General features: G+C 40.7%; 1 protein-coding gene across 2 annotated transcripts in view; it reads left to right on the top strand.

The window, feature by feature from the left end:
• cunh10orf90 (chromosome unknown C10orf90 homolog) overlaps nt 1–26,905 on the top strand; it is a 201,701-nt gene extending 174,796 nt beyond the window's left edge. For both annotated transcript variants that reach the window (XM_043712607.2, XM_043712608.2), the window contains exons 8-10: nt 6,289–6,352; nt 24,141–24,240; nt 24,320–26,905. In XM_043712607.2, coding sequence (XP_043568542.2) covers nt 6,289–6,352; nt 24,141–24,240; nt 24,320–24,376 — 221 coding nt within the window. In that variant the 3' untranslated portion in view covers nt 24,377–26,905. The remainder of the gene's footprint in view (nt 1–6,288; nt 6,353–24,140; nt 24,241–24,319) is intronic.
• Nucleotides 26,906–27,238: the final 333 nt, after the last annotated feature.

Raw genomic sequence — 27,238 nt, 5'->3', positions numbered from 1 at the left:
CAAGATTCAATACAAATTTAGCATAACTGCCCTGCATTTTAATTTATTCCCCCTCAATATAAAGCTGAATGCCTGGTTTGTTTTTATTATGGATCTGGTGCAACTGCAATGTTTAATGCACATGTGTTCCAAGATCACAAATAGATTTGCACCTTTCAAGTAATACATGTCTTTCCTACACTTCCTAACAAAAAAGACTACCTCATATTTATTTCTATTAAACATCATTTGCCAATTATTTGCCCATTATACAAGTTTATGAATGACCTTCTGTAATTGTAGCAGTCCTCCTCAGTATTGATCATATCCTCAAATTGTAATCCCCAATTTAGAAATGATACTTTTGTTTCCAAAGTCCACATTATGAATGTAAATTGTTAGCAACAAATGTCCCAGCACTAATCCCTGCAAAATGTGATATCCAACTTTCCATCACTCTGAATATGACACTTTCCACCCACGTTTTGCTTTTAGCCTTGAAGCCACTTAGCAATCCTTTTTGTCACATGTCTCCTGGTTCCACATTTTCAAACCACATTCATTATTCTATTCTAGGTCAGCATAACAAATACCTTTTGAAAATCCATAGAGCAATTAACCATGAGCCAGGGAATACACTTGAAAAGAAAGATGGTGGTAAATGGAATCCACCATATATCACACACACTCCACCTTAATGTTTAAAATGAAATAATAGGATGGATTCTTCTCCATCATGAACTCAACAGAGGGCAAGATAACAATATAAATTGGTAGAGATTTCAGATGGTGAGTTATTACTGAGTTATCAACCAACCATCTTTTTCCTTCCATGCTGCTGCTAAGAGTGTTGCTAGCCAATCTGTCTCTATATGACATATCTCAATGGAGGCAGTGTCCATGTCCCTGGTAGATTTTCTCTGCCTTCATTTGTTATTGCCACATTCCAGGGTCAATACGAAAGTTGCGTTAGGGCATTGAAAGCAGGAACACTGGTCTTGATGCCCATAAATGGATAGAAACAGCCTCTTTCTCCATTCCTTTTCCACATCCAACATTTTTTTGGTGCTGGTCTGTACTGTTGGGATACCTCTATTCTTTTAACTCCTGAGTCACCTATTTTAATGCTACAGTAACAACCCAATCCAACAACACCAAAACTTTACAGCTAAGACACAGTGAGTCCCATTTTAGATACAGAAGATGCTTTGGACTCCAGCATGAATACCTGCTGAACCATGACCCAAAAAGCTGCATAAGTTGTGACTGATGAGTGTGTGAATCTTAACTCATTAGAATATCACAACGGGGAGGAAATCCCAGGCCTATCAGGTCCTAGATCCTCATAGAATCAGAAAGCATACAGCGCAGAAGGAGACCATTTGTCCCAAGGTACCTGCTGTCATATTTTTATACTCTACTACTGTTTGCCTTTGTGCAGCTTTATTCCTTAGGGCTAGTGAGACACCATTGGTTACAGATATCTCTATAATATAAATGATCAAATTTGTAAAATAATCAACAAGGAATTTCTCATTTAATCCTTTCTGTTTTCTCACCAGTGACAGACTGATTCACAATGGATAGTCAATCTGTCGCTGATGTAGCTAGTAAATCAGGGAAACTTCAACAATAGCACACAAACTTGAGTAACCCTGTTGATTTACTCAAGACATTCTGGCTTTGATGCCATCATTGTCACCAAGTAAAATTGCCTCACAATTCATCTATTTACCTAATACAAGAATGATTCAATTGTATTTGACCCATATTTCTACTTAGAGTCACAGAGACGCACAGCATGGAAACAGACCCTTCGTCCAGCTCATCCATGCCAACAGATATCCTAAATAAATCTAGTCCCATTTGCCAGCATTTGGCCCATATCCCACTAAACCCTTCCTATTCATTTACCCATCCAAATGCCTTTTGAATATTGTAATTGTACCAGTGTCCATCACTTCCTCTGGCAGCTCACTCCATGCATGCACAAACCTTTGATGTGAAAAAGTTGCCCCTTGGTCCCTTTTAAACCTTTCCCCTCTCACCTTAAACCTATGCCATCTAGTTTTGGATTCCCCCACCCCAGGGGAAATACCTTGTCTATTTACCCTATCCATGCCCAACATAGTTTTATAAACCTCTATGAAGGTCACTCCTCAGCCTCTGATCCTTCAGAGAGAATAGCCCCAGTCTATTTGGCTCTAACCCTTGTAATATTTGTTGATAGATCTGCTTTGACGAAATCAACACAGACCTTTTGAGGGCAAATTTCTTTAACCAGATATTAGTGGTACTGGAAGTGTTTACTATTTTTCCAGCATGGAAACTCTCGGGCTATCTGATTCGGTATTGGGAACTTGAGTTGACTTCAGGGTTTCACCTCATCGCCCAATTTTAGAAAAGGCCCATCCCAAGCACACAACCTATCATGTCTCCCTGTGGGGCAGAGGCTAGTGTTTTACTTGTACCTATTAAAACTTTATCTACTGTAACCTCACTTGATGTACTGTTATGTTTGTACCTCTGTCTATTCCTGTCACATGCTGGAGACCTTTACACATATTGCTTCACTGCATTAATTTCTTGTCAATTTAACAATTTGAATTTCCTCTCCATTCCCACACATTATTTAATTTAACGCCAGCTCTACAACCTTAAATAATTCATCAAGATATTAATCATTTGGCAATTCAAGTGTAGTTCACTCTTTCCCTAATATTGGTGCTAGACTAGCACCATGGATTAAACCCCATTTCTCCAAATACTTAGGTTGGTGTTCAACTCTCTGATCTTATTTACCCAAAGCCATTTGCTCACGGCACAAATAGTAATCCAGAGATTATTAACTTTGTGATTCTGCTTTGTATTTCAGGCCTTAGCTATTTATACTCCCTCAATAGAGCACCTTTCTCCAATGTTGTTAGTAACCATGACAACTAGATTCTCCCCCTCCCTCCAAATTCCTCTCCAGGTCCAAAGAGATATCCTGAATAGTGGCACAGGACAAAAAACACCACTTTGGGACTGTCATTCTCAATTGCAGACAACAGCATCCATTTCTCTAGCTGTACTATCCCTTCCCACTAATATATACATTTTTGTCCAATCCCTACCTTGGATGACCCCTGTAACACATTACTGTGGGCAGTTTATTCAGTCTTCCTGCAATCTGTACTTCCATTCCCACAGGCTGCAGGAACATTGCATCTGTTAGCAGGTACAAGGGCTGAGGTTCCTCAAATCCAACCTGCTGGACCCCATACCTGCCTCAGTTAGAGCCCACCCTCTTCTATCCCTGATCACCGATTAAATCTGAAGTACCAGCCTCTCGAAACAAAGTGACCAAGTAATTTTCTATCTCTCTGATGCATTGCATTGTCTAAGGATCAGGCTTCAGCTCATCAGCCCTGAGCCAAATAATGTTCTCCACATGCTACAGTTACAGTGTTATCTCTATTGTATTTTGGATAATTAATTAGAGTTTAAAGTATTGCTCAACAATTACAAATAGTTAGAACAAATAACTTTAGTTAAGGCATAAATTGAAGATATTACTTATATTTTCCTGGTGCTATTTTAAAGCATTACTTTGTCTAGAGAAAGAAAATACAATACCAGTAAATCAGAGAAGTGACAAGACTATCAGTCCAGAGACTCTTGCAATGCTCTGGGGAACCCAAGTTCAAATCCTGCCACAGTAGTTGATCAACTTTGGATTGAACAAACATCTGGAATTACGAGTTTAATGATGACCATGAAACAATTGTTAGAATCAGATGTGGTTCACTAATGTCCTTTAGGGAAGGAAACTGACTCCAGATCCACAACAATGTGGTTTAACTGTTCCTTGGGCAATTAAGGATGAGTAATAAATGCTGGCCTAGTCAGTGACACCCACATCCCATGAAGGAATTTGAAACAAAATTGCCTGCCTACTCAGTTATCAATGCCTTGTGTTTTGTTGCTTCTCACTTCCTCCCTCAGGATATTCCTTGTCACATAAGAAGCCAGAAGAGTATATCTTCCCTCATTGTGTTGAATCCTGTCAATCATAGAATCCCAAGTTAAGTACTCTGTCAAAGTTGCACTCCATCAATCTGGCCTCTGTGCTATTTACTTCATGTGTTAGCAAAACTCATCTATATATTTATATTAAGAGGTCAGCTCTTACTTGTTCTAAGTAATCATACTAATTAACTGTACAGCTGCCTTTAACAAGCAATGACTTACATTGTGAAAGAAGCTACAAGTTAAGGTTGAGTAAGGTTGCAAAACTTGTCTAGATTTTGGAAAGTGATCAACCCTCAAACCATTTTGAATTCTCTCACTCACCAAGTTCACAATTAAGGTTCCCTGCAGTAGCTGTACTCTGTTGGACTGGCTAGTCCAACAATTTACTTTCCATAGCTATATCTTGCTGCTTCTTCCCAGACCAATAATAAGTTGTCAAAGAGCAGAAATGATGTTTTTCATATAATCATGGCTTCATTTAGGTGCTGTGATTACAGGACATGGTTGGCTTCTTATGTTTTATAAAAGAACTGGAAGATGAAGATGATGATTGTATCACGACAGTTAACTCCTCACGTGAGGCACTTTTGGTTGCATCTCAGAAGAATGCTCCTAAAGTGTGTGATCTTGGCTACAGCATTTAATTTGTATGATTCACTGAGTGGGGATAGCTGAAAGATGACTTAAGGAGCACCAACATTATGCAGCTAGGTTGCTCATTCTTCAGTATCCTCATTAACATCAACTTTGTCCTCTATACCATCCATTGCTATGAATGGATCTGCAAGAAGGAAGAGGAAAGTAAAAACGGATGAGCATCAACTTCTTGGGTTTGATCAGATGGAAGGTTGTCAGTTGGCAAGATATTAGGACAGTAGTGCAATGCTCAGCCAGTAACTTGGCATCAGCAGGATAGTTCCATTCATTGATGCATCTGCTTTAAAATCTGCATCTTCATTTACAAATCACTTCAGTGTCCCTCCTCCGTCGACAGTTTCCTTAGTTTGTAGCCCAGCCTATTATATCAGTCCCTGGCTTTTCTCTCCTGTATATCATGTTCCTGTTTCCATCATTGAGAACAATAATTTGATACTAATTTGACTTTTTTCCCTGGAGACATCAGCTTTGTTATTTTGTCCCTTAATCATGCTTATGATCATCACACCTTGAATCTTTTGTGGTTTAATATTGGAAAGATTGAAACCAATGTACTCAATTCCATCTCCAACATTTGCTAGTTACTAATGCTATCCATCTTCCTGGCAAGAGTCTGTAACTAAACAAATTATTTGTGCCTTTAGTATCATATCAAATTGAAAAATTAGCTTCTGATTATAAAGTTATCACATCATTAAGACCATCTATTCCTAACTCCATAACATCACCTGATTTCACTCCTGCCTGATTTTATAAGGAATAAGGACAGGAGTAGGACTTCCATCCCTCAAACCTGCCACTGAAACCCACATTCTGCCTTTGTTATCCCTAGAATTGACTGTACCAATATCTGGTATCCCATATTCTGCCCTTCACCTACTTCAGACCAACCAAAATTTTGCCATGTCAGACAAAAGCCTTGCTTTCCTCTCATCCTGTGTTCACTGACCTACATTGCATCCTACATTTTTAATATTCTTATCCTTGTTTTCAAACCTCTCCGTAGCCCTGCCAATCCCCACACCCATTCATTCTTTACAACCTCCTATTTTCCTAAAATACTTCAAGGTGTCTCTACCCATCTAATTCTGACTTCTTGATAATTCCAATTTTAACTACTCTACCATTGTTAGCAATGCCTTTAGATACCTAAGTTTTAAACTCTAGGATTCCCTCTGTGCATCTCTTTACCTTTACAACTTGTTTTTATTTCCTTTTGAGGCAACGTAAAACACCCCTCTGGCTTTGGACATCTGACCTCACGTTTCCTTTTGGAATGTGACATATTTTGTTTCATAATGGCTTTGTGTTGTGCCTTGGAATGTTTTATGATGTTAAAAGGTGCTATATAAAGATAAATTGTTATATTAAAGGTGCTATAAAAGTAGAAGTTGTTGTTGAGTGACACAGATCCTTGTACCTTCAATCACTTGTCATTTGCCTATTGAATTGATTGATCAGCTATGATCATAATGAATGGTGGTGCAGGATCGAAGGACCAAATTGCCTGTACCTGGTCCTATTTTCTATGTTTCTATCTTTCTATTTCCCTTGCAGATTGAAAATATACTGCTCCATTTTTCAAATTGATATGTACTTTATTTTCTCATGCATATATCTCTTTATTAACCTTTTTAGATAATCTATTTAAACCAAAGGAGAGAATGATTCCAGAGAAGGAAATGCAGATGAGATCCAAAAGGTAATGAGAGATCATTTTTGAAGAGTTTTTAGTTATTGAAAATTTACCTTGAACATAAAATCCTTGTTGAAGTTAGCCACTGGTTAACCCTTTAGAGCGTCTGCTGTTGACAAAGGCTTTTGTGAACATTTGACATCGGGTAGAAGGAAACCATTTGACCCCTTGAATGGGGTTGCTCTACTATTTATTAAGCTCATGACTTATTTGTTTATGTTTCAACAGGAGTATGGATTAGTGAACTGAGAACTCAACACAATGTATTTGCACAGTTCTCACTTTGTTGTCACTTATTTTAATGTTTGAAATGCCTAATTTCCCCACTAAATGAATTGCTGTAAAATAAAAAGCACAGTGACTCAGGTTGGACTTCTGCTCCCGGTCTCTAATCCACAGTACCATCAAGCAAATTTGTCTGCAGAGAGTAAACTACAAAAATCCATTGCAAAAGTTCTTTGGCTTGCTAAAGAAAATCAAACATAAGAAATGGTCAGTAGGACTGGTTTTACCACCTCAATGAATGTGTTTTCAGTAGGCTGAAGGTGTACATTATGATGGCTTGGTAGCCCACTAAGTAATCCCCTGTTGACATCTGCCTTATAGTATAAGGTGGTGAGTCAGACACTCACTTGTCCTAAGACATCTTAATTTGCCCCGTTCATCATTATAGTGAAGACAGTAGAAGACAAGAATAGGAGTGAGAAGGTTATGTTTTCTCATTAAAGATGTCAAAGGGATGGGAAAGAAGTGGATGTATAACCTATTTGGGGGCAATCTGTGTGCGTAGAGGGTATCCCACTCCCACCATTGTACCCTACCTTCATGCCTCTTGGCCTGGTTTCTAAAACTCCTGTTGTCACTGGCTGCCTATTCTCTCCCCACTCAAAAGGCGCAGGTCTTACCTTGGTCTGGTTATCACCGATATTACTTAGGGGACTGCTTGCAAAGGACAGAAAGTCCATGCTCTGTATAATGTTAAGGCCAATGCAGGACAGCATTTTCAAAAGTCAGTCACCTTTTCTAACAGGTGGGCAAACAATAAGCTTACATCCCATAAAATTCGCCCAAATCTATCCAAATTTAAATAACCAAATTGAGCACATGTGTACCTTTACATTCTGCAGTGTGTGCAGAGATGTGATATTATTCATTCAAATAAATTTTAGAAAACCAGAATCTAATTAAACCCATGCATAACAATGACTGCACATTTCTAATTTTGTTGGAAAACTGATAATTTTTTTTATTTTAATGTGAATACTTTTTAAAATTATGATTATACTTAACTATCAACAGTAACACTATTATATTTTGTTCATTTTAATATTACTCATCCATTTACCTTTCTGTAAGGAATGCAAATAGTTTTTATTTGCAAACATTTGGATTCTTGGTTTGATATTCATGCCCAAAATATACTCAGGCAAAAGGGGGACAAAATAGGTGGAATGTTTTTGTGTAGGGGTGATTCCCTCACCCTAACAATGTGAACATCCAAAATGAGCTTGCCCCTAACCTGACCTGAAATTATCTGTCCTTGTTTGTTCACCTCAATCACCAAGTCAATGCATCCCAGTTATGGGCCTTGCCCTCACCTTAGTCCCCAGATACAGCTTGGACTGAGAAAAGGCAATTAACACTGTATTTCCAGCTTTTGTGTTACCATATGAATCAGAAAACATCCACCTTACAGTTGTTAGATAAACAATGGCACTTGTCTTTTTCGGCCCTCTAACCTTCTTGCTTTCTTTTGTCATACATTACAATCTGAGCTATGTTCGGTGTTGTTTGCAATGATTCTTCTGAAAAATGAAGAGGTCTCTTTAATTTGATGTGAATTAAGTGGTAGAATGCTCCACACCAGGTATTCTTTTTCCACCTTTGGAGGAATTTTAGGGTGAGATTGGACCTAGGAAAGGCTGTTGGAGTTCCAGGGAAGAAAAGGGACATTGGCAGAAAAATAATTATTTGAATGACAGAAAACAGACAGTATTGGTGAACGGATGTTTTCAAACCAGAGAAAGGCATTGATACAAGGATTTGGTGTTTCTTGATGACTTAGACTTGTGTGTGCAGAGCACAATTTCAAAGTTTGCAGATGGCATTGAATATGCAAATACTGTGAACTATGAGAAGGTGGTAATGGACATCGAGAGAGCTGAGATGGATTGATAGAATGTATGGAAACATGTCAGATGAAATTTAATGCAAGAAAGGGGCATAGGTACTCATTTTGATGGGAAGAATGAAGAGAGTCAAAACAAATTTACAAGGTGAAATTCTAAACTTCAGAGGATATGTGCACAACTTGCTAAAGATGGCAGGGTGGGTTATGAAGGTAGCCTAGGCACCTGCCTATCAAAAGTGGTTTAAAAAGTACATGAAATCCAGTGCCTCATAAACAGAGACATAGGGCTAATCAGCTAAATGTTAATTTTGGAAAGTTTCATGGAGGGTTTCCCTCCTCAAGGCCTGTTGAGTTTTCTCATGTTATGTTCTTAAACTCACCTCATTACCTATGCACCATGCCCGTATGGTGATCCACTAGTCATATTCCCCACTCATTGTAGGTGGCAGTATGTGCCACTGATGGGCCATCTTGGGATCCCTGATTGCTGGCACCATATTTAAAAGGCCTTTATTCACCCAGTCAAGCACTAGCAACCCTGTGCTAGTTCATGTTATTTGCCCTGGACATGGCAAACAAAATACTGGCGCCCCACTTTTCTGACAGGAATCCAGAGGTCCTAACGGACAAGGTAGTGTAGGGGAAGGCTATCCTGTTTCCCCAGAACTGACAGAGGACACCCTGACATCAGAGCCTACCATCTGCTCTAAGGTTGCCATCTAGGTCATGTTGGTGTCCATGGACTGGAGAAATGCTCAGCAATGCTGCAAGGAGGTCAACGACCTTCTCTGCTTGGTGAGGGTAATTGATGTCATCTTCTCTCCATTACCAAAACACATGGTCTATCACTTCCATTGCATGCAACATCCTCCCTTGCTGATTCTCATCCACCCCAAAATCCCCCTACTATCTCTGCATGCCTCCTGCTCTGTGTACACAATCATCCAGGCACCTCATCACCATTCTCCATGATGATGTTACCTAGTACGGTGTTGAACGTCTTATAACAAACCTTCCAGCTCAGTGAGCAAACTTACATCCAGAATCCAAAGAACCCTCAGATGATACATTGGTAAAGCTGCCTCCTGCACACTCCACCAACTCAGATACAGACACTTTTAGCAAGATCAAGGTTGGGAGCACTTGCTGATGAGCACATCACTGCCACATCGCTGTAGCTGTTTGAGGAAGAGACACTCCAGGTCATTGACACTTGAAAGACAGTGGGAGGCCAGGTAGGAGATGACCCCATATTATCATCCATATACACCAATGTAAAAATGCAGATGCCGATACAGGGGCAGCAAGCAGGTACGTCAGAGGGAAATTGACACAAAATTTGCAGTGCTGCGCCAACACTACTGCCTTAGGCATTTTAAAAATTCATTCATCAGAATGCTACAGTAGCATTTATTGCCCATCCCTAATCACCCAGATGTCAATTAAGAGTCATCTACATTGTCATGGGACCGGAGTCATATGTAGGTTGGATCCAGTAAGGATGATAGAGTTTCTTCCCTAAAGGACATTAGGTTTACCAACAGTCGACTGTGGTCATTTAATAAAGGTTGCTATTAGGCGAACTCTTCGTTTCAGATTTTTTACTGAATTCAAAATTCAGTATCTGCCATGGTAAGATTTGAACCCCTGTCTGAATTCAAAGAACATTTACCTGGTGTTCTGGATTGTTAGCCCAGTGACATAGCCTTTCCTCCATGACCTCCCCAGCATGTGAGCATCTGGCTTTCATCAGTTTGGAGTTGCCATAGAGATTGGCAGGTCCAGCAGGCTCAGAGTCAGCTGGATATGTGCACAGATCGGCACTCCATCGTTCCATCCATTGGTGCTAAGCACAAGCAGCAGGACAACAGGGGGATGTATGACTTTGACCTCACTCCAGGTAGCTCTTCCTCACAAGGAGACAGTGCAGCATCAGTAGGCAGTCAGCTGGAGGAGGAAACATAGCCATACCCCCCCACACCCTACAAAAAGGTGGCACGGTGGCTCAGTGGTTAGCACTGCTGCCTCACAGCAGCAGGGACCCATGTTCGATTCCAGCCTCTGTTGACTGTGTGGAGTTTGCACATTCTCCCCGTGTCTGCATTGGTTTCCTCCGGGTGCTCCGGTTTCCTTCCACAGTCCAAAGATGTGCAGAATTGGCCATGCTAAATTGCCCATAGTGTTAGGTGCATTAGTCAGAGGGAAATTGGTCTTCAGAGGGTTGGTGTGGACTTGTTGGGCCGAAGGGTGTGTTTCCACACTGTAGGGAATGTAATCTAATCTAAAAAGAAAATCTCCAGAGGTGACCAGGCATTCCACCTCAACCTGTCTGCCACCCTCGACCCAATGGGCAACAAGCTGATGACAGTACCCCTATGGCTGGGCAATCTAAATCACAATAACCCCACTAGGGTTACTCGACTGAAACACTAAGGTGAACAGGCTCCACTGCTGGCCAGGCTACCTCCACCTCAGTTACAGAGCCTGGAACTGCACTGAGACAGAGCACAGGGGAGAGAAGGAAAGCCTTCCCAACAGCACAAAGACAGTCTGGGTGACACCTTACTGGGAATATGTTCTCACATGTGTTAACTCTTGTTCACTTTTATCATCATGAGTTCAGTGAGCAAATGTCTTTCTGGCACAACTACGAGATTAAAGAAACAGAGCCTAGCTATCCTTAGGGCTTCTTGATGGTTTATGATCCAAAATGTGAAGTGATCAGCACCTGCACCATATGGTCTTTAGGACTTTAGAAGGCGATTGTTACTTTGATACCTAGATCATAATACATTGTGCATCAGAGCCATTAATGGCACTGACTCGCTATGCTGCATATTATGGTAAAAGTGCTTGGGGCCAGGTTTGGTAGTCCATCGAGGTTCATGTAGCATGTACAACTCACAGGCATCTTTCACTTGTACTGTGTGGGTGTTGATGTAATGCCCATTAAAGGAGCCTCAAAAGTTAAGTTTCCTTCCTAACTCTGGGAGTGGGCACAGCTGTTTTCATTTCCATTTGCACGTGTCATTTATAGCACAATGGAAGGAAACAGTGACTGTGCTTGATATGTTGAGTCTCAGGCTCAGCATCTTACCCTTGGTGTAAATGTACACATTTTCTTCCTGGGTAGTCTTCCCCATCAATTTTGTTGACTTTGAACTTCACCAATTCCCACCCAACCCATCCACCTAAAGCTTTATGTTCCCTCTTTACTCTCTCAGCCCCAGGCATATTGAGTCAATATGTCTGATAAAATAGTGCACTATCCCCCATCAAAATCAGGGTCATGGTGACTGTCAATAATCCCCAACCCCCACCCCACCACCTCCTACCCTTCCAAGTTCTATTGTCTCTCCCCATGATCGAGAGTTACCACCCCTTCACTCTCATAATCTTCTGTATATCCCAGCAGCATCCAATCCCACAATTGTATTCCCAAATTTCCCTCCTATAGCAATAGCCTGTGATAAATCCCTCTTGACTTTAATTGAGCAGATCCCTAGGACTGACAAGAGCCTGTTTCCTTGGTAGGTTTGGATGACTAACTAAATCCCAACTAATCTCTGCAACTGCCTAATTGATCTTCCTGTGATTCCTGGACTGGTTGGACTGGACCCGAACTGTGACCAACTCCCTGCACTGCAGAAGTACTGACCACCTAATCCTGACTACCCCAAGTAACTAACTGGCTGTGCCCAAACATGCTGGACAGAGCGCCTGACGTTGGTGGTGGGCAACTTGTTGAAGGAAATTCTGTGGGGCAGGATGTATGTATATTTGGAAAGGCAAGGACTGATTAGGGATAATCATCATGGCTTTATGTGTGGGAAATCATGTCTCACAAACTTGATTGAGTTTTTTGAAGAAGTAACAAAGAGGATTAATGAGGGCAGAGCAGTAGATGTGATCTTTATGGACTTCAGTAAGATGTTCAACAAGGTTCTCCATGGGAGACTGGTTAGCAAGGTTAGATCTCATGGAACACAGGGAGAACTCACCATTTGGATACAGAACTGGCTCAAAGGTAAAAGACAGAGGATGGTGGTGGATGGTTGTTTTTCAGACTGGAGGCCTGTGACTAGTGGAGTGCCACAAGGATCGGTGCTGGACCCACTACTTTTCGTCATTTATATAAATGATTTGGATGTGAGCATAAGAGGTATAATTAGTAAGCTTGCTGATGGCACCAAAATTGGAGGTGTAGTGGACAGCGAAGGAGGTTACATCAGATAACAATGGGATCTTGATCAGATGGGCCAATAGGCTGAGAAGTGGCAGATGGAGTTTAATTCAGATAAATACGAGGTGCTGCATTTTGGGAAAGAAAATCTTAGCAGGACTTATGCACTTAAAGGTAAGGTCCTAGGGAGTGTTGCTGAACAAAGAGACTTTGGAGTGCAGGTTCATAGCTCCTTGAAAGTGGAGTAGCAGGTAGATAGGATAGTGAAGAAGGCGTTTGGTCTGCTTTCCTTTATTGGTCAGAGTATTGAGTACAGAAGTTGGGAGGTCATGTTGCAGCTGCACAGGACATTGGTTAGGCCACTGTTGGAATATTGTGTGCAAGCCTGGTCTCCTTCCTATCAGAAAAATGTTGTGGAACTTGAAAGGGTTCAGAAAAGATTTGCAAGGATGTTGCCAGGGTTGGAGGATTTGAGCTTTGGGAGAGGTTGAATAGGCTAGGGCTGTTTTCCCTGGAGCGCTGGAGGCTGAGGGGTGACCTTACAGAGGTTTATAAAATCATGAGGGGCATGGGTAGGATAAATAGACAAGGTCTTTTCCCTGGGGTGGGGGAGTCCAGAACTAGTGGCCATAGGTTTAGGGTGAAAGGAGAAAGATATAAAGGAGACCTAAGGGGAAACTGTTTCATGCAGAGGGTGGTATGTGTATGGAATGAGCTGCCAGAGGAAGTGGTGGAGACTAGTACAACTGTAACATTTAAAAGGCATCTGGATGAGTATATGAATAGGAAGGGTTTGGAGGGATATGGGCCAGGTGCTGGCAGTTGGGATTAGATTGGGTTGGGATATCTGGTTGGCCTGGATGAGTTGAATGAATTTCCGTGCTGTGCATCTCTATGATGCTACGATCCATGAGTGAAGGATGTCTCCCTTGACTTGACTGAGGACTGGTCCCTTTAGACTTTGACACAGGGTCATTTGGTTGATATATATGCAATGGGTTTGTCACAATGGTGCAAACATGTGATTGACGGAGTATGGTAATGTACAGTAATATGTCTACTCCCTTAACTCATCACTGCTGACAGTCACGACAAGCTGCCTGGCTTTTTGCTTGTGTTAAACAGCAAGATAACACTGAAGTACTGTAGAGGTATTTAAGCCCTGGTTGAGACGACAAAGCACAAAGAGGCAGGGAAAGGCAGGGAATTGTTGTGAACATTCAAACGTGCAAATTGAGCACAAGAGGAAGTGAGGAGTACTGAGATGCTCTCTGTCCAATCCATTTGATGGGTACTTGTCCCTGCACACAAGGTGTCCTGGCAGCAACATTCCAATAAAGGGTTCTGACACACAACAAACTGCAGCATTGAAGTGCAGAACCATCTTGTAAGTGGATTGGAGACTTGTCCTGATGATGCACTGAGGGCAGCTGCTGTTGAATGCCAACATTTGTGGACCGGTTTGCATAAGGTCATTGCCCATTGTGTATACCCGAAGATGTTGCTGCCTGTTGCACAAAATGGAGTTCTGGAGGAGAAAGTGATGAGCTGGAATCTTGAGGCAACCAATTCTCGTGTGACAATTGTCACTGTCTAGCTTCTATCTAGCGAGTGGCAGATTGGGAAAATGCAGTTCATGTGATAAGATTAGATAATGACAAGGTGTATGCAAAAGGCCACTCGCTGCTCATTAGCAAGAATATTGTCATGCTGTTTAACACTTGGCTGGAAAATGGAGCTAGCCATCTCATACCATTTTCCAAGCTTTCCTGCTAACAGTGACATTGTTTAGTCCCTGTGAAGATTAGATCCTTAGACTACAAATGCAAGGAAGTTGAGGGACCGTTATAAAATACTGATTTCCCCTTATCTATCATATCCAATTCTGGGCATCACAATTAATGAGTCGAGAGAGTGGTACTGGAAAAGCACAGCAGGTCAGGCAGTATCTGAGGAGCAGAAGAATCAACGTTTCAGGCAAAAGGCCTTCATCAGGAATTCCTGACCTGCTGTACTTTTCCAGCACCAAACTCAACTCTAATCTCTAGTATCTCCAGTCCTCACTTTCGCCATTACAATTTATGATGTGAAGGCTTTAGGAGAGGGTGCAAAAAGAATTATATGAATGGTTCTGTGAATAAGTGATTTCAGTTATATGCATCGAATGGAGAAGCTGGGTTTGTTTTCATACAGAAGAGAGTGTTAAGAGTAGACTTGACAAAGGTATTCAAAATCATGAGAGATCGAGACAGAGTGGACAGATAAAAGCTGTTCCTGATGCTGGCAGAGTCAAGATAATGTGGATGTAAACAGAACCAAAGGCAACATGAGAAAAAACATTTTATATAATGTATAGGATTAGTTTGGATAGGATTGCGCTGCTTGAAAGGATGGTGGAGGCAGATTCAATCAGGGCTTTCAAAAAGAAGTTGGATGAGGCCCAAAAGGAAAAATAAACAAGAAAAGCTGAGAAAAAGAGTGAGAAATGGGATTGACAGAATTATTGTTGTAAAGGGCTGGCATGAAGTCTTCTTTTGTGCATAACCATTGTATGATTCAAAGAGTAGAAACTTATCACATGGATGTTTGTATTTCTTTTATACTGAAAATGGGAATTGAGTATTTTCTGGGTGCATGACAAAAGAAAAGCTTCCTTGGAATGTTAAAAAGGCTTAGACTTATTTTAATAACTTCAGTCATCTGTAATGCTGCTCTCTGCAGGAGTGGAATTCTATCATCCTCTTAGCAGGCTGAAGAAAAAAGTTAACTGCTCCTGCATTTTGTACAGTTCAATACCACACAGACCAGTGAACTGAATAAGCAAAGGTTATTCTGTGTTGAAGTTCATTCTTGACAATATCAGAGACGTCTGTCTGGACTCTTTTGTTTTTGTTCTATTTCTATGATGACATAAATCCACTAGACTTGTTTAACGGTGGTGAAACTGAATACAGTAAGGATGAAATCTAGTGCAGCCAGAGGAAAGACAATTGTATTTAACCTAATTGACACTGAAGAAGTAATGAGGCATCATTGTGTTAATATTGTTTTACATGTTAAACATTTTTCAGTTTAATATTTAATACCATCATATAAAGAAGGTAAATTATATATGCAAATTATACAATATAGGCAAAGCATTTTGACTTTCCAATATTCCTATATCTTGAAAATTTTATATTGTACATATTTTGATAACTATGTAGCATTACCAGCTTAGTGACTATTATACTTAATAGGTAAGGAGACATCACTGAAGAACAATATATAGATGTTAAAATACAGGCAAAGTACTGCAGATGCTGGAAATCTGAAATAAACACAGAGAATGTTGGAGAAATGTTGCAGGTCTGGCAGTATCAGTGGAGAGTGAGCATTCTGAGTATTACCCCTCTTCAGAACTGTAATATTTTACAGACCGTTGGTCCATTGGACCAAAGTTGTGGTATTGATTTTTATACTGAATTAGAGCTATCAGCACTGTTAGGACTCATGGGGATCAGTTTGTTGTAACACTTTCCTTTGGCAAGACCCAGTAAAGCTCTAAAATTGATTCCTCTAAGGAGTTCCTTTTGTTTCATCATGCACTGTATTACATGAATATATGTTGTTGTGGTTCTCTTCGCCGAGCTGGAAGTTTTTGTTGCAAACGTTTCGTCCCCTGGCTAGGCGACATCATCAGTGCTTGGGAGCCTCCTGCGAAGCGCTTCTTTGATGTTTCCTCCGGTGTTTATAGTGGTCTGTCCCTGCCGCTTCCGGTTGTCAGTTTCAGCTGTCCGCTGTAGTGGTTGGTATATTGGGTCCAGGTCGATGTGTTTGTTGATGGAGTTTGTGGATGAATGCCATGCCTCTAGGAATTCCCTGGCTGTTCTCTGTCAGGCTTGCCCTATGATAGTAGTGTTGTCCCAGTCGAATTCATGTTGCTTGTTGTCTGCGTGTGTGGCTATTAAGGATAGCTGGTCGTGTCGTTTCGTGGCTAGTTGATGTTCATGTATGCGGATTGTTAGCTGTCTTCCTGTTTGTCCTATATAGTGTTTAGTGCAGTCCTTGCATGGTATTTTGTAGTTTACCTAAGCACCTTTGTACCCAAGATGGTGCTGTAAGTGGTGACTTTGTAAACTTTTCACTGCACTCATATGAGTACATATGACAATAAACATAATTCTAAATGTGAACCATAGCTGGTGTTTGGTCCAAGAAACAAGGAAAAAAAAACAAGCAAAGCTTGCAGGGAAAAGTGGTTTGACTCATTTAAAAGAAGTAGAATGTCTTGTTGATGCAGCAAACAGAATTAATGTGTAATAATATTATATTTTATAAAGAAAGTTAACATCCTTTTAATGGACACTAGGAACTGAAAAAGAGAGTTCCAGCAGTTGTCTATCCATTGTTGACTCACTCAGCTAGAAAGGCAGACAAGCTGGTGTATTATCTCAGCATTGACCATCCTCCATTGAAGGGAGAACTTTAGAATTCAGTTAACCTTTAGAAAACATAATAGGTCCTTCTAAACACATGAGAGTGTAAAGCTTTTGAGAAGTCAGGAGCCTGAAAGGACTGCCACAGGGAATTACTGCACAATTGTTTTTGCTTTGGGGAAGAATGATTCATCAGAGGTTAGCACAACAGTGATCTTAGGTTTTGATATACATAAGAATCTGTGAGACACCATTTTAAACAGACATCTCCAGGAAGAACAATGAGTTACATTCTTAAACAGACAGTTCTTGACTAAAGAAAATTCAAGGAAAACATCTTTCAGAATCAACCACTGATCTGCCAAAAGAATCCAGGCAATCCACAAGTGAAAGGTAGGAGAGGTAGGCAGGTAGTGCAGGAATCTTCTGCGGCCATCCTCATTTCAAACAAGTACGTTGTTTTGGAAAATATAGGGGGTGATGGACTTTCAGGGGAATGTAGCACGGACAGCCAGGTCTCTATTATCGAGACTGGCTCTAATGTAATGAGGGGTACGTCTGGTTCCAAGCAATCGATTGTTTTAGGGGACTCTAGTCAGAGGCACAGACAGATGTTTCTGTGGCTGGCAACGAAAAATCAGAATGGTGTGTTGCCTCCCCACTGCCAGGATCAATGATATTTCGGAGGGTGCAAAATCTACTCAAAGGGGACAGGGACCAGCAGGAGATTATTGTATACATTGGAAGTAACAACATCGGAAGGGAAAAGGATGAGATTCTGAAGGGAGAATGTAGAAAGTTAGGCAGGAAGTTAAAAAGGAGGTCCCCCAGTGTACTAATACTTGGATTATTCCCGGTAAGCTACAAGGTAGTGAGGGTAGGAATAGGAGGATAGAGCAGGCAAATAGATGGCTGAGGAGCTGGTGCAGAGGAGAAGTTTTTGTATCATTGGAAACTCTTCTGGGATAGAAGTGACCAGTACAAGAAGGATGGATTGCACTTGAATTGGAACGGGTCTAATATACTGGCAAGGAGATTTGCTAGAGCTGCTCGGAAGGATTTCATCGAGTAAAGTTGGGGGGACGGGGGGGACGGGGGGGATGGGGGGTCCAGGGAGGTAGTGAGGAAAGAGATCAATCTGAAACTGGTACAGTTGGGAAAAGGAGTCAGTCAGTCAGCACAGGAAGGAAGCAAAGCAGAGAACAAGGTAGGACTGATAAATTAAACTGCATTTACTTCAATGCAAGATGCCTAGCAGGGAAGGCAGATGAACTCAGGGCATGGTTAAGAACATGGGACTGGGACATCGTGGCAACTATAGAAATGTGGCTCAGGGATGGACAGGATTGACAACTTAATATTCCAGTATACAAATGCTACAGGAAGGATAGAAAGGGGGGTAGGAGAGGAGGGGGGGTGGCATTTTTGAGAAGGGACAGCATTACACCTATACTTAGGGAGGATATTCCTGGGAATGCATCCAGGGAAGTTAGTTGGGTGGAACTGAGAAATAACAAAGAGATGGTCACCTTATTGGGATTATATTACAGGTTGCCTAATCAGCAGGAAATTGAGAAAGAAATTTGTAAGGAAATTTCAGTTGTCTGTAAGAATAATAGGGTTGTTATGGTTGGGGATTTTAATTTTCCAAACATAGACTGGGACTGCCATAGTGTTGAGGGTTTAGATGGAATGGAATTTAAGTGTGTTCAAGAAAACTTTCTGATTCAGTATGTGGATATACCTACTAGAGAAGGTGTAAAACTTGGAGAAAGTGAGGACTGCAGATGCTGGAGATCAGAGCTGAAAAATGTGTTGCTGGAAAAGCGCAGCAGGTCAGGCAGCATCCAAGGGGCAGGAGAATCGACATTTCGGGCATAAGCCCTCCTTCAGGAATTCCTGAAGAAGGGCTTATGCCCGAAACATCGATTCTCCTGTCCCTTGGATGCTGCCTGACCTGCTGCGCTTTTCCAGCAAGGTGTAAAACTTGACCTACTCTTGGGAAATAAGGCAGGTGACTGAGGTGTCAGTGGGGGAGCACTTTGGGGCCAGCAACTATAATTCTCTTAGTTTTAAAATAATGATGGAAAAGGATAGACCAGATCTAAACACTGAAGTTCTAAACTGGGGCAAGGCAGAGTTTGATGGTATTAGGCAAGAACTTCCAAAAGCTGATTGGGGGCAGATGTTCACAGGTAAAGGGATGGCTGAAAAATGGGAATCCTTCAAAAATGAGATGACGACAGTCCAGAGACAGTATATTCCTGTTAGGGTGAAAGGAAAGGCCGGTTAGGTGTAGGGAATGATGGATGACAAGAGAAGTTGAGGTTTTGATCAAGATAAAGAAGAAAGCAAACATCAGGCGCAGACGGCAGAGATCGTGTGAATCTTAAAAAGAGTATAAAGAGTATAAAGTAGGAGTATACTTAAGAGGGAAGTCAGGAGGGCAAAAACGGGGCAAATAGAGTTAAAGAGAATCCAAAGGGTTAAGACATTAAGGACAAAAAGGTAACTAAAGAGAGAATAGAACCCCTCCAAGATTAGCAAGGCAGCCTACATGTGGAGCCACAGGTGATGGGGAAGATACTAAATGAGTATCTTGCATCAGTGTTTACTGTGGAGAAGGACATGGAAGATATAGAATGTGGGGTAATAGATTGTGACATCTTGAAAAATATATTATGGAGGAGGAGTTGCCGGATGTCTTGAGATGCATAAAAGTGGATAAATCCCAGAACCCAGTACACTAGAATTCTATGGGAAGCTAGGGAAGTGATTGTTGGGCCTCTTGCTGAGATATTTGTATCATCGATTGTCACAGGTGAGGTGCCAGAAGACTGGAGGTTGGCTAACGTGGTAGCACTATTTAAGAAAGGTGTAAAGGATAAGTCAGGAATCTATAGACCGGTGAGCCTGACATCGATGGTGAGCAAGTTATTGGAGGGAATCCTCAGGGCCAGGAACTGCATTTATTTGGAAAGGCATGGAATGAATAGGGATAGGCAACATGGCTTTGTATGTGGGAAATCATGTCTCACGAACTTGATTGAGCTTTTTGAAAAAGTAACAAAGAGGATTGATGAGGGCAGAGTGGTGGACATGATCTATATGGATTTAGAAAGGTGTTCAACAAGGTTCCTCATGGGAGACTGGTTCGCAAGGTTAGATCTCATGGAATACAGGGAGAACTAACCATTTGAATACAGAACTGGCTCAAAGGTCGAAGACAGAGGATGGTGGTGGATGGTTGTTTTTCAGACTGGAGGCCTGTGACCAGTGGAGTGCCACAAGGATCGGTGCTGGATCCACTACTTTTCGTCATTTATATAAATGATTTGGATGTGAGCATAAGAGGTATAATTAGTAAGCTTGTTGATGGCACCAAAATTGGAGGTGTAGTGGACAGCGAAGGAGGTTACATCAGATAACAATGGGATCTTGATCAGATGGGCCAATGGGCTGAGAAGTGGCAGATGGAGTTTAATTGTTAATGAGAAAAAACTTTACAAAAAAACCTTCAGACCTTGGAGCTTTTCCGATTTTGGGATTTCGGATAAAGGATTGTCGACCTGTACAATTACAGAATTTAAAAGGCATCTGGTTGGTTATATGAATAGGAAGGGATATGAATCAAGTGCTAGCAAATTGGATGAGATTAGGTTAGGTTATCTAGTCAGCATGAATGAGTTCGATCGAAGGGTCTGTTTCCATGCTGTGCAATTCTATGACTCTCTCTAAGTGCAATAATTGCAGAGGTACTGAGGAACAAGAACATATTTCTCTTCTTCTCAATGTCTGCTGTATCTATTGAGTCCATTAGTACAAATAAGCAGACTCCAATAATTCAACAATAGATCTGACATCAGGTCTACCTCTTTAACTTAGGATAGAAAACTTTCAAGCAGGTATTAGGTCTGTCACAATAAAGAGCTCATCATATGTACATCTTTATAAGTGCTGTAACCATCATAAGTTTTGTATCTGTATTTTAGCTAATAATGTTTCCTTATTAACTTTCAGCAATATAAATTAATCTCTGTTTTGTGTGATGATGCTGCTCCTTTAATTAACAAGGTTATGTTTTCCTTGGTTTTTCTTCTGGGAGGTCATAATAGACACAGGCTCCGAAAAGTCTAAGTTTGAAGGGTTTTAGGACCAGTTTGATTATAGCTAACAGAAACTGCTTCAGGCAAAAGGCTTTTAAGTTTAAAAAAATACTTGTACAATGAAAAGGGAATGGCCAGTACTCCCAGCTTAGCCTTTCTCTGGTTTAGTTTGGTCTGGCTATTCACTGAAAGCAGTCAGGCAGTTGTGCAGCTGCTGAATCCAAATAAAAAGTTCCATCCTGACTCTCTCTCTCTCTCTCTCTCTCTCTGTGACATCTGTCCTGTAAGACCATGTGTTTGATTTTACCTTTTGTGCCAAGGGGTGTTTTAGGGGATTGTTGCATCATTAAGTTGGGATGATCTGCTGGGTTTTCAGATAGGTTAAGTTATTCAGTATTCTGTTCTTGTTAGTTTGTTTCATTCAGTAATCTTGTAAATAAATTCTATTTTTTTAAAAACTGAGTGTGTGTGCAGTTCACAATCAAATGTAGCCTGAGTTGAAGACTGTTTTGGTTTGTCATGAGGCTGCTTTAAATCTTTTTGTGAGGTGGCTAATGATGATAGAGCTGGGGTGGCACTGGTTCTTCTGTTCACCTTTCATGCCGTACTGAATCACAGAATATTACTGAAGACGGGTCTTACTGGACTCAATATGTTAACTCTGTTTCTTTCTCCGTGGATGCTGCCAGACCTGCTGAGTTTTTCTGTTTTTATTGAAAAATATTACTAATTTAGCTTTATTTCTATTTCTATAAACTTATCTCTGTAAACATTTCAATAAACTGAAGGAAGTCTTGATATAAATGATTGCCATTTGGATCCAGTTATGGACACTGTCATTTCTAAGAAACACAACTTTTTATGTTGAGCCAAATACTGAGCAGCTGCAAAATAGAACTATGCCTGGAGAGGTTGGAGCAGAATCTTTTTTTGTCTTTATACAGTGCAATTATTGGATTAATTGTACACCTGAATTCTTTGCTTAAAATCTTCTACTCCCTCTGTGTTTGGAGATGGGGAAGGGCATTAAATCAAGCAGGATATTGGATGGTGAGCATAATCCAAGTTCCTGCCCCCGTCACACAAGTCAGTCTTCCCAACCTGCTGACAAATTGATCAATTAATGACCAATGAGGGACTGTATTCTGCTGCTCTGAATGTTAAGCTTACTATAGGAAGGCCTGTCACAACAGTTAAACCAGACAAGCTGCTTGAGATGCATCGCCCCTGAGAGAGGATAGAGTGTCTGATTGAGTAAGCCAGAATTAGCAAGGATAGGAAGGGTGCTGAGAGCTACCTAGCTGCTGACTTCCTCCTTATCTCTTCTGCCACGGAACACTTCAACCCCAGGGCATCAATGTGGACTTCACCAGTTTTCTCATTTCCCCTCCCCCACTTTACCTCAGTTCCAACCTTCCAACTCAGCACTGTCCTCATGACCTGTCCTACCTGCCAATCTCCCTTTCCACCTATTCACTCCACCCTCCCCTCTGACCTATCACCTCCATCCCCACTCCTATTCACCTATTGTACTCTTTGCTACCTTCCCCCACCCTCCTCTCTGACCTATCACCTCCATCCCCACCCCCACTCATCTATTGTACTCTTTGCTACCTTCTCCCCAGCCCCACCGTGTCCCCACACACACACCCATTTATCTCTCCACCCTGGACGCTTCCTGCCTCTATTCCTGATGAAGGGCTTTTGCCTGAAACGTCGATTTTCCTGCTCCTCACATGCTGTCTGACCTGCTGTGCTTTTCCAGCACCACTCTGGTCTAAACTCTGGTTTCCAGCATCTGCAGTCCTCACTTTTGCCTGGCCTCCTTATCTCTGTAACTCCATTACCACAAACCACCGAGTTCACTTATCTCTGGACTGGGAACAGTCCCCACCACTATGCTGATAGTGCCAAGCAAAAGACCTGCTGATTGCTGAATTGTCAGCAATTCTTGGTGGGTGAGACCTCCTGTCCCAGGTCCCGATTGTGGGAAAGGGCTTCCAAATGACTCACAAATATTTGACCGGTGCATGATTCAATGGACTTTCTGCAGAAGGTGCAACATGCTGCACCCCAGCTATCAGGTGAGACTCCTACCATCTTCAGAAGGTTCCATCTACTGGTACAACTGATTTTCATGGTGGAAAAAAAATCCCAGTTTAATCCAGAGAAAGTTCTACAGTATTGGAGGAATACAGTCTGAATGCAGCCAATAACTATCCTAGGCAGCCTAACAACTTCAAGCTAAAAATTAAATCTGTTATTTATCTGAAGTTTTCAAGAAGGTACGACAACCAAAAGAGACATACTGATCAGCATCCATCTCACTTTGCTGGTGTTACTTTCTGAAAATGGGTAGCTAAAGTTAACAGATGAAAGCTCAATTTATAACGCAAGCAAGAAAACATGGTGCTGGAGAGTGGGGCACACAGTGTTTGAGGCAGTGTAGTAAGGGACTGAGTGCTGGGCATCTTTTTTGGTGAAATATAGATGCGCCAAGGATAGCTTCAGGGCAAAGAGCTAAATTATATACATTTTTGTAGCTTCAAGATGAAAATGTTAGGTATAACATTTTCAGAGACAAAAGTTGCTGGCTGTGCAGAGAAACATTTGAAGGAGAAATTGATTGGGTAAATTCAAATTGAGATGCATAGATGTCAAATTGATTACTTTTGTTACGTCAATACTAAATTAGGTGTTTTAAATCCGAGTCATGGAAATGCTTAATTATAGCAGGGGCCTCAATAACTTGAAGTTACCTAAAGTCAAATGCAGCTGAAAAGGTTATACTAAGCCAGGGAATCTCAGTCAGTTTACTAGATTCCCTTTCCTAGTGACAGTTATTTCTGTCCTGTGTTACTTGAAAGATGGTCATCAAATTCATTTCCTGCAATACACAACCATATAAAGGCTGCTAAGGTCTAATGTCTGTTTTCATTTCAAAATTGCATGACAGAATTTATAACATGCTGCCAGAGGTGAAAAGGAAAAAGGAGGAAGAGAAGAAGAAAATTATTTCTCAAACAAATCGATTGCGTGCTGAGCTTTTCAAAAAGGTACGACAGCCAAAGAGACTTACTAGTCAGCATCCATCTCACTTTGCTGATGTTAATTTCTTTTTATTGTTCCTCCTAGAAATTGCTTGACCAAATACTACAGAGAACCAATGACAATGGGCAAGAATCAGCATGAAGGACTGTTACCTTCTAGAGAAATGTTATCATTGAAGCCACTACAATTTACTAAAATGCTAATTGCTCAACCCCAACCTATTAAGTTTGAATCCATTCATTTTTAAACTACAAATTTTCTGAATCTTCATAAAGATTCATATTTTGTGAAACCATAGCTTATCACTATTTCACAGTAGAGAGTTCATTGGTTCATTAGACAGAGCTGCATTTACAACAGAAATAATGAGTGTTTAATAGTTATACATTTTATTTAATCTTCATCCACTGGAATCAGTTTAGCCAGGATTTCTGCATACCTGTTGCACTTGTTGCCTTTGGTCACAGTTCTGGATGTTTTTTATGATTTGTGTTAGTCTCAGAGTCAGATTAAGAATTGCTGGATCATTCAATTCACACTTCTCTCCCCCTCAAGCCCTCCCTTGATCCACTGAACCACGTTTATGCAATAAAATGCACGGTAAAACTGGCCTGTAGCAGATTGACACAGTATTCTAGTATAAAAGCAAACAAAATCACAATGAACTTGTAACATCACAAAAAGTGCCTATCTTCTATCCAAGCCTAGCCAATAGCTTATAGTGTCATAGAGTCATAGAGATGTACAGCATGGAAACAGACCCTTCAGTCCAATCCGGCCATGCCAACAGTTATCCCAACCCACTCTAGTCCCACCTGCCAGCACCAGGCCCATATCCCTCCAAACCCTTCCTATTCATATACCCATCCAAATGCCTTTTAAATGTTGCAAATGTACCAGCCTCCACCATTTCCTCTGGCAGCTCATTCCATACATGTACCACCCTCTGCGTGAAAAGTTACACTTTAGGTCCCTTTTATATCTTTCCCCTCTCACCCTAAACCTATGCTCTCTAGTTCTGGACTCCCCCAATCCAGGGAAAAGACCTTGTCTATTTGTCCTGTCCATGCCCCTCATGATTTTATATATCTCTATAAGGTCACCCCTCAGCCTCTGACACTCTAGTGAAAACAGCCCCAGCCGGTTAAGCCTCTCCCTATAGCTCAAATCCTCCAACCCTGGCAACATCCTTGTAAATCCCTTCTGAACTCTTTCAAATTTCACAACATCTTTCCGACAGGAAGGAGACCAGAATTGCTTTTAATATTCCAACAGTGGCCTAACCAATGTCCTGTACAGCCGCAACATGACCTCCCAACTCCTATACTCAATACTCTGACCAAGAAAGGAAAGCATACCAAACACATTCTTCACTATCCTATCTACCTATGACCCATATTTGATATTTGATTGAGACCCATAGCCCTCATAAGCCTGTAAAGGTGTATCTTGTTGGTCGACTGTCTCAACATCAGATACGATTTGACCTGTTGGACAAATGTCTAGCAATAGTTGCAGATTATTTAGCATTTACTCATTTATAGATGGAGGCCAAATGTCACTCATTCTGTTTGGAATATGTCAAATAGAGGTTGATACAGTTAAGAATCAACACATAGAATTTTTGATTACTTTTGTGAAGTCCTCAAAGACCTTCCAAAGCAATTGGATGCAGGTTCAGTTACAGAAGGTGTATGGATGAACCTTCATCTAACATCACACCCTATAGCAGTGATCAGGAAAGGATAGTGACATTTATTGAGCTTGGTTAATCTTTACAGGGCCTGAAAATAAAGCTACATAAAAGGAGAAGGAATAAAGGTGTGGAGAACAACTCAGAAAAAATATGCCCTGGTGCACAAGTACTCAATTGAGGACTCATTATTTCAGTCTTTCTGCGCTTCATCTTTTTGAAAATTGCAGGCAGTTTTGCTGAAAAGAATCAAACCACTTTGAAACCATATAGGAATATTATACACGTATGAAACTATACACTTCATATATTGAAGTAATCTGCTTTTTTTTAAATAGTTCTATAATGGCCCAGTGCAACAATTATTAATGAATAGTCTTTGAATAGAGCTCAATATGGCAAATTATATTCACAAAGCAAGTTTTGCAATAATTGTATATAACTTAGAATAATGTAAGCTGACAGCGATGTGGAAAATCTATTAATTGATAGGTTAAAATTGCAAAACTAATCAAAAATAATCAATAATTTAATCATGTATTTGCATATTTTGAATTTTAGGTTATATTCTCTACCAGGGCAACAGTTAGCATTTGTGAACCACGTCAAATAGCCCTAAAAGCTGATTAACAGCTCACCTTTAATTATCATGCCTGTGTTTGGATCGACTACCCAAAAGCATTATGTAACTAGATTTTATGTTTGTTTCATTTATTTAAAGACTAAATAATGCCTTTTCTATAGTCTCACAGTCCATCTGCCTTTAGTGAAAGATAATTTGAAATAGTCATCCTGTGAAAGAATAAAAACTGGATTAAACACTGACACTGGCTGCATGATTAATACAAGAAATATTGCATATTCTATGTACTTTATTTAATTACACTCATTGTTCAGCTAAAGAACTGTTACATTATTACATAACAAACCATTGTTTTATTCTATATCTGTAATTTTTAAATAAAAATTATTACAGTTTATAAATGCAGCATATAACTCTAATTTTGGTACTCCACTATTGAACTTATACCACATTTCCAGGCAAATATAATTGGAATAACAATTGCCTTTTCTCCCAGAAGTAAAGATACATGGTAAGTGTAGTGCCTGAAATCTTACTGCAAAAAAGGTATTTTTTTCCCTTGTTGTACAACAGGCATCCAACATATATATTGACAAGACTGTTCTTTGTTAAAAGAAACTGACTGCTGTGTTAAAGGTTCTTGATAGCCATGTGTTTTATTTCTTTTCCTCTCTTAATTTCTTGATGGTGTTGAATCATGTGAGCATGGGTCCAGAGGTGCTGACAG

The sequence above is a fragment of the Chiloscyllium plagiosum genome, unplaced genomic scaffold (assembly GCF_037043375.1).
Source record: "Chiloscyllium plagiosum isolate Xiang-an unplaced genomic scaffold, Cpla_swu_hap1 HiC_scaffold_22, whole genome shotgun sequence".
Lineage (NCBI taxonomy): Eukaryota > Metazoa > Chordata > Chondrichthyes > Orectolobiformes > Hemiscylliidae > Chiloscyllium > Chiloscyllium plagiosum.
This window is presented reverse-complemented; position numbering and strand designations above follow the sequence as displayed.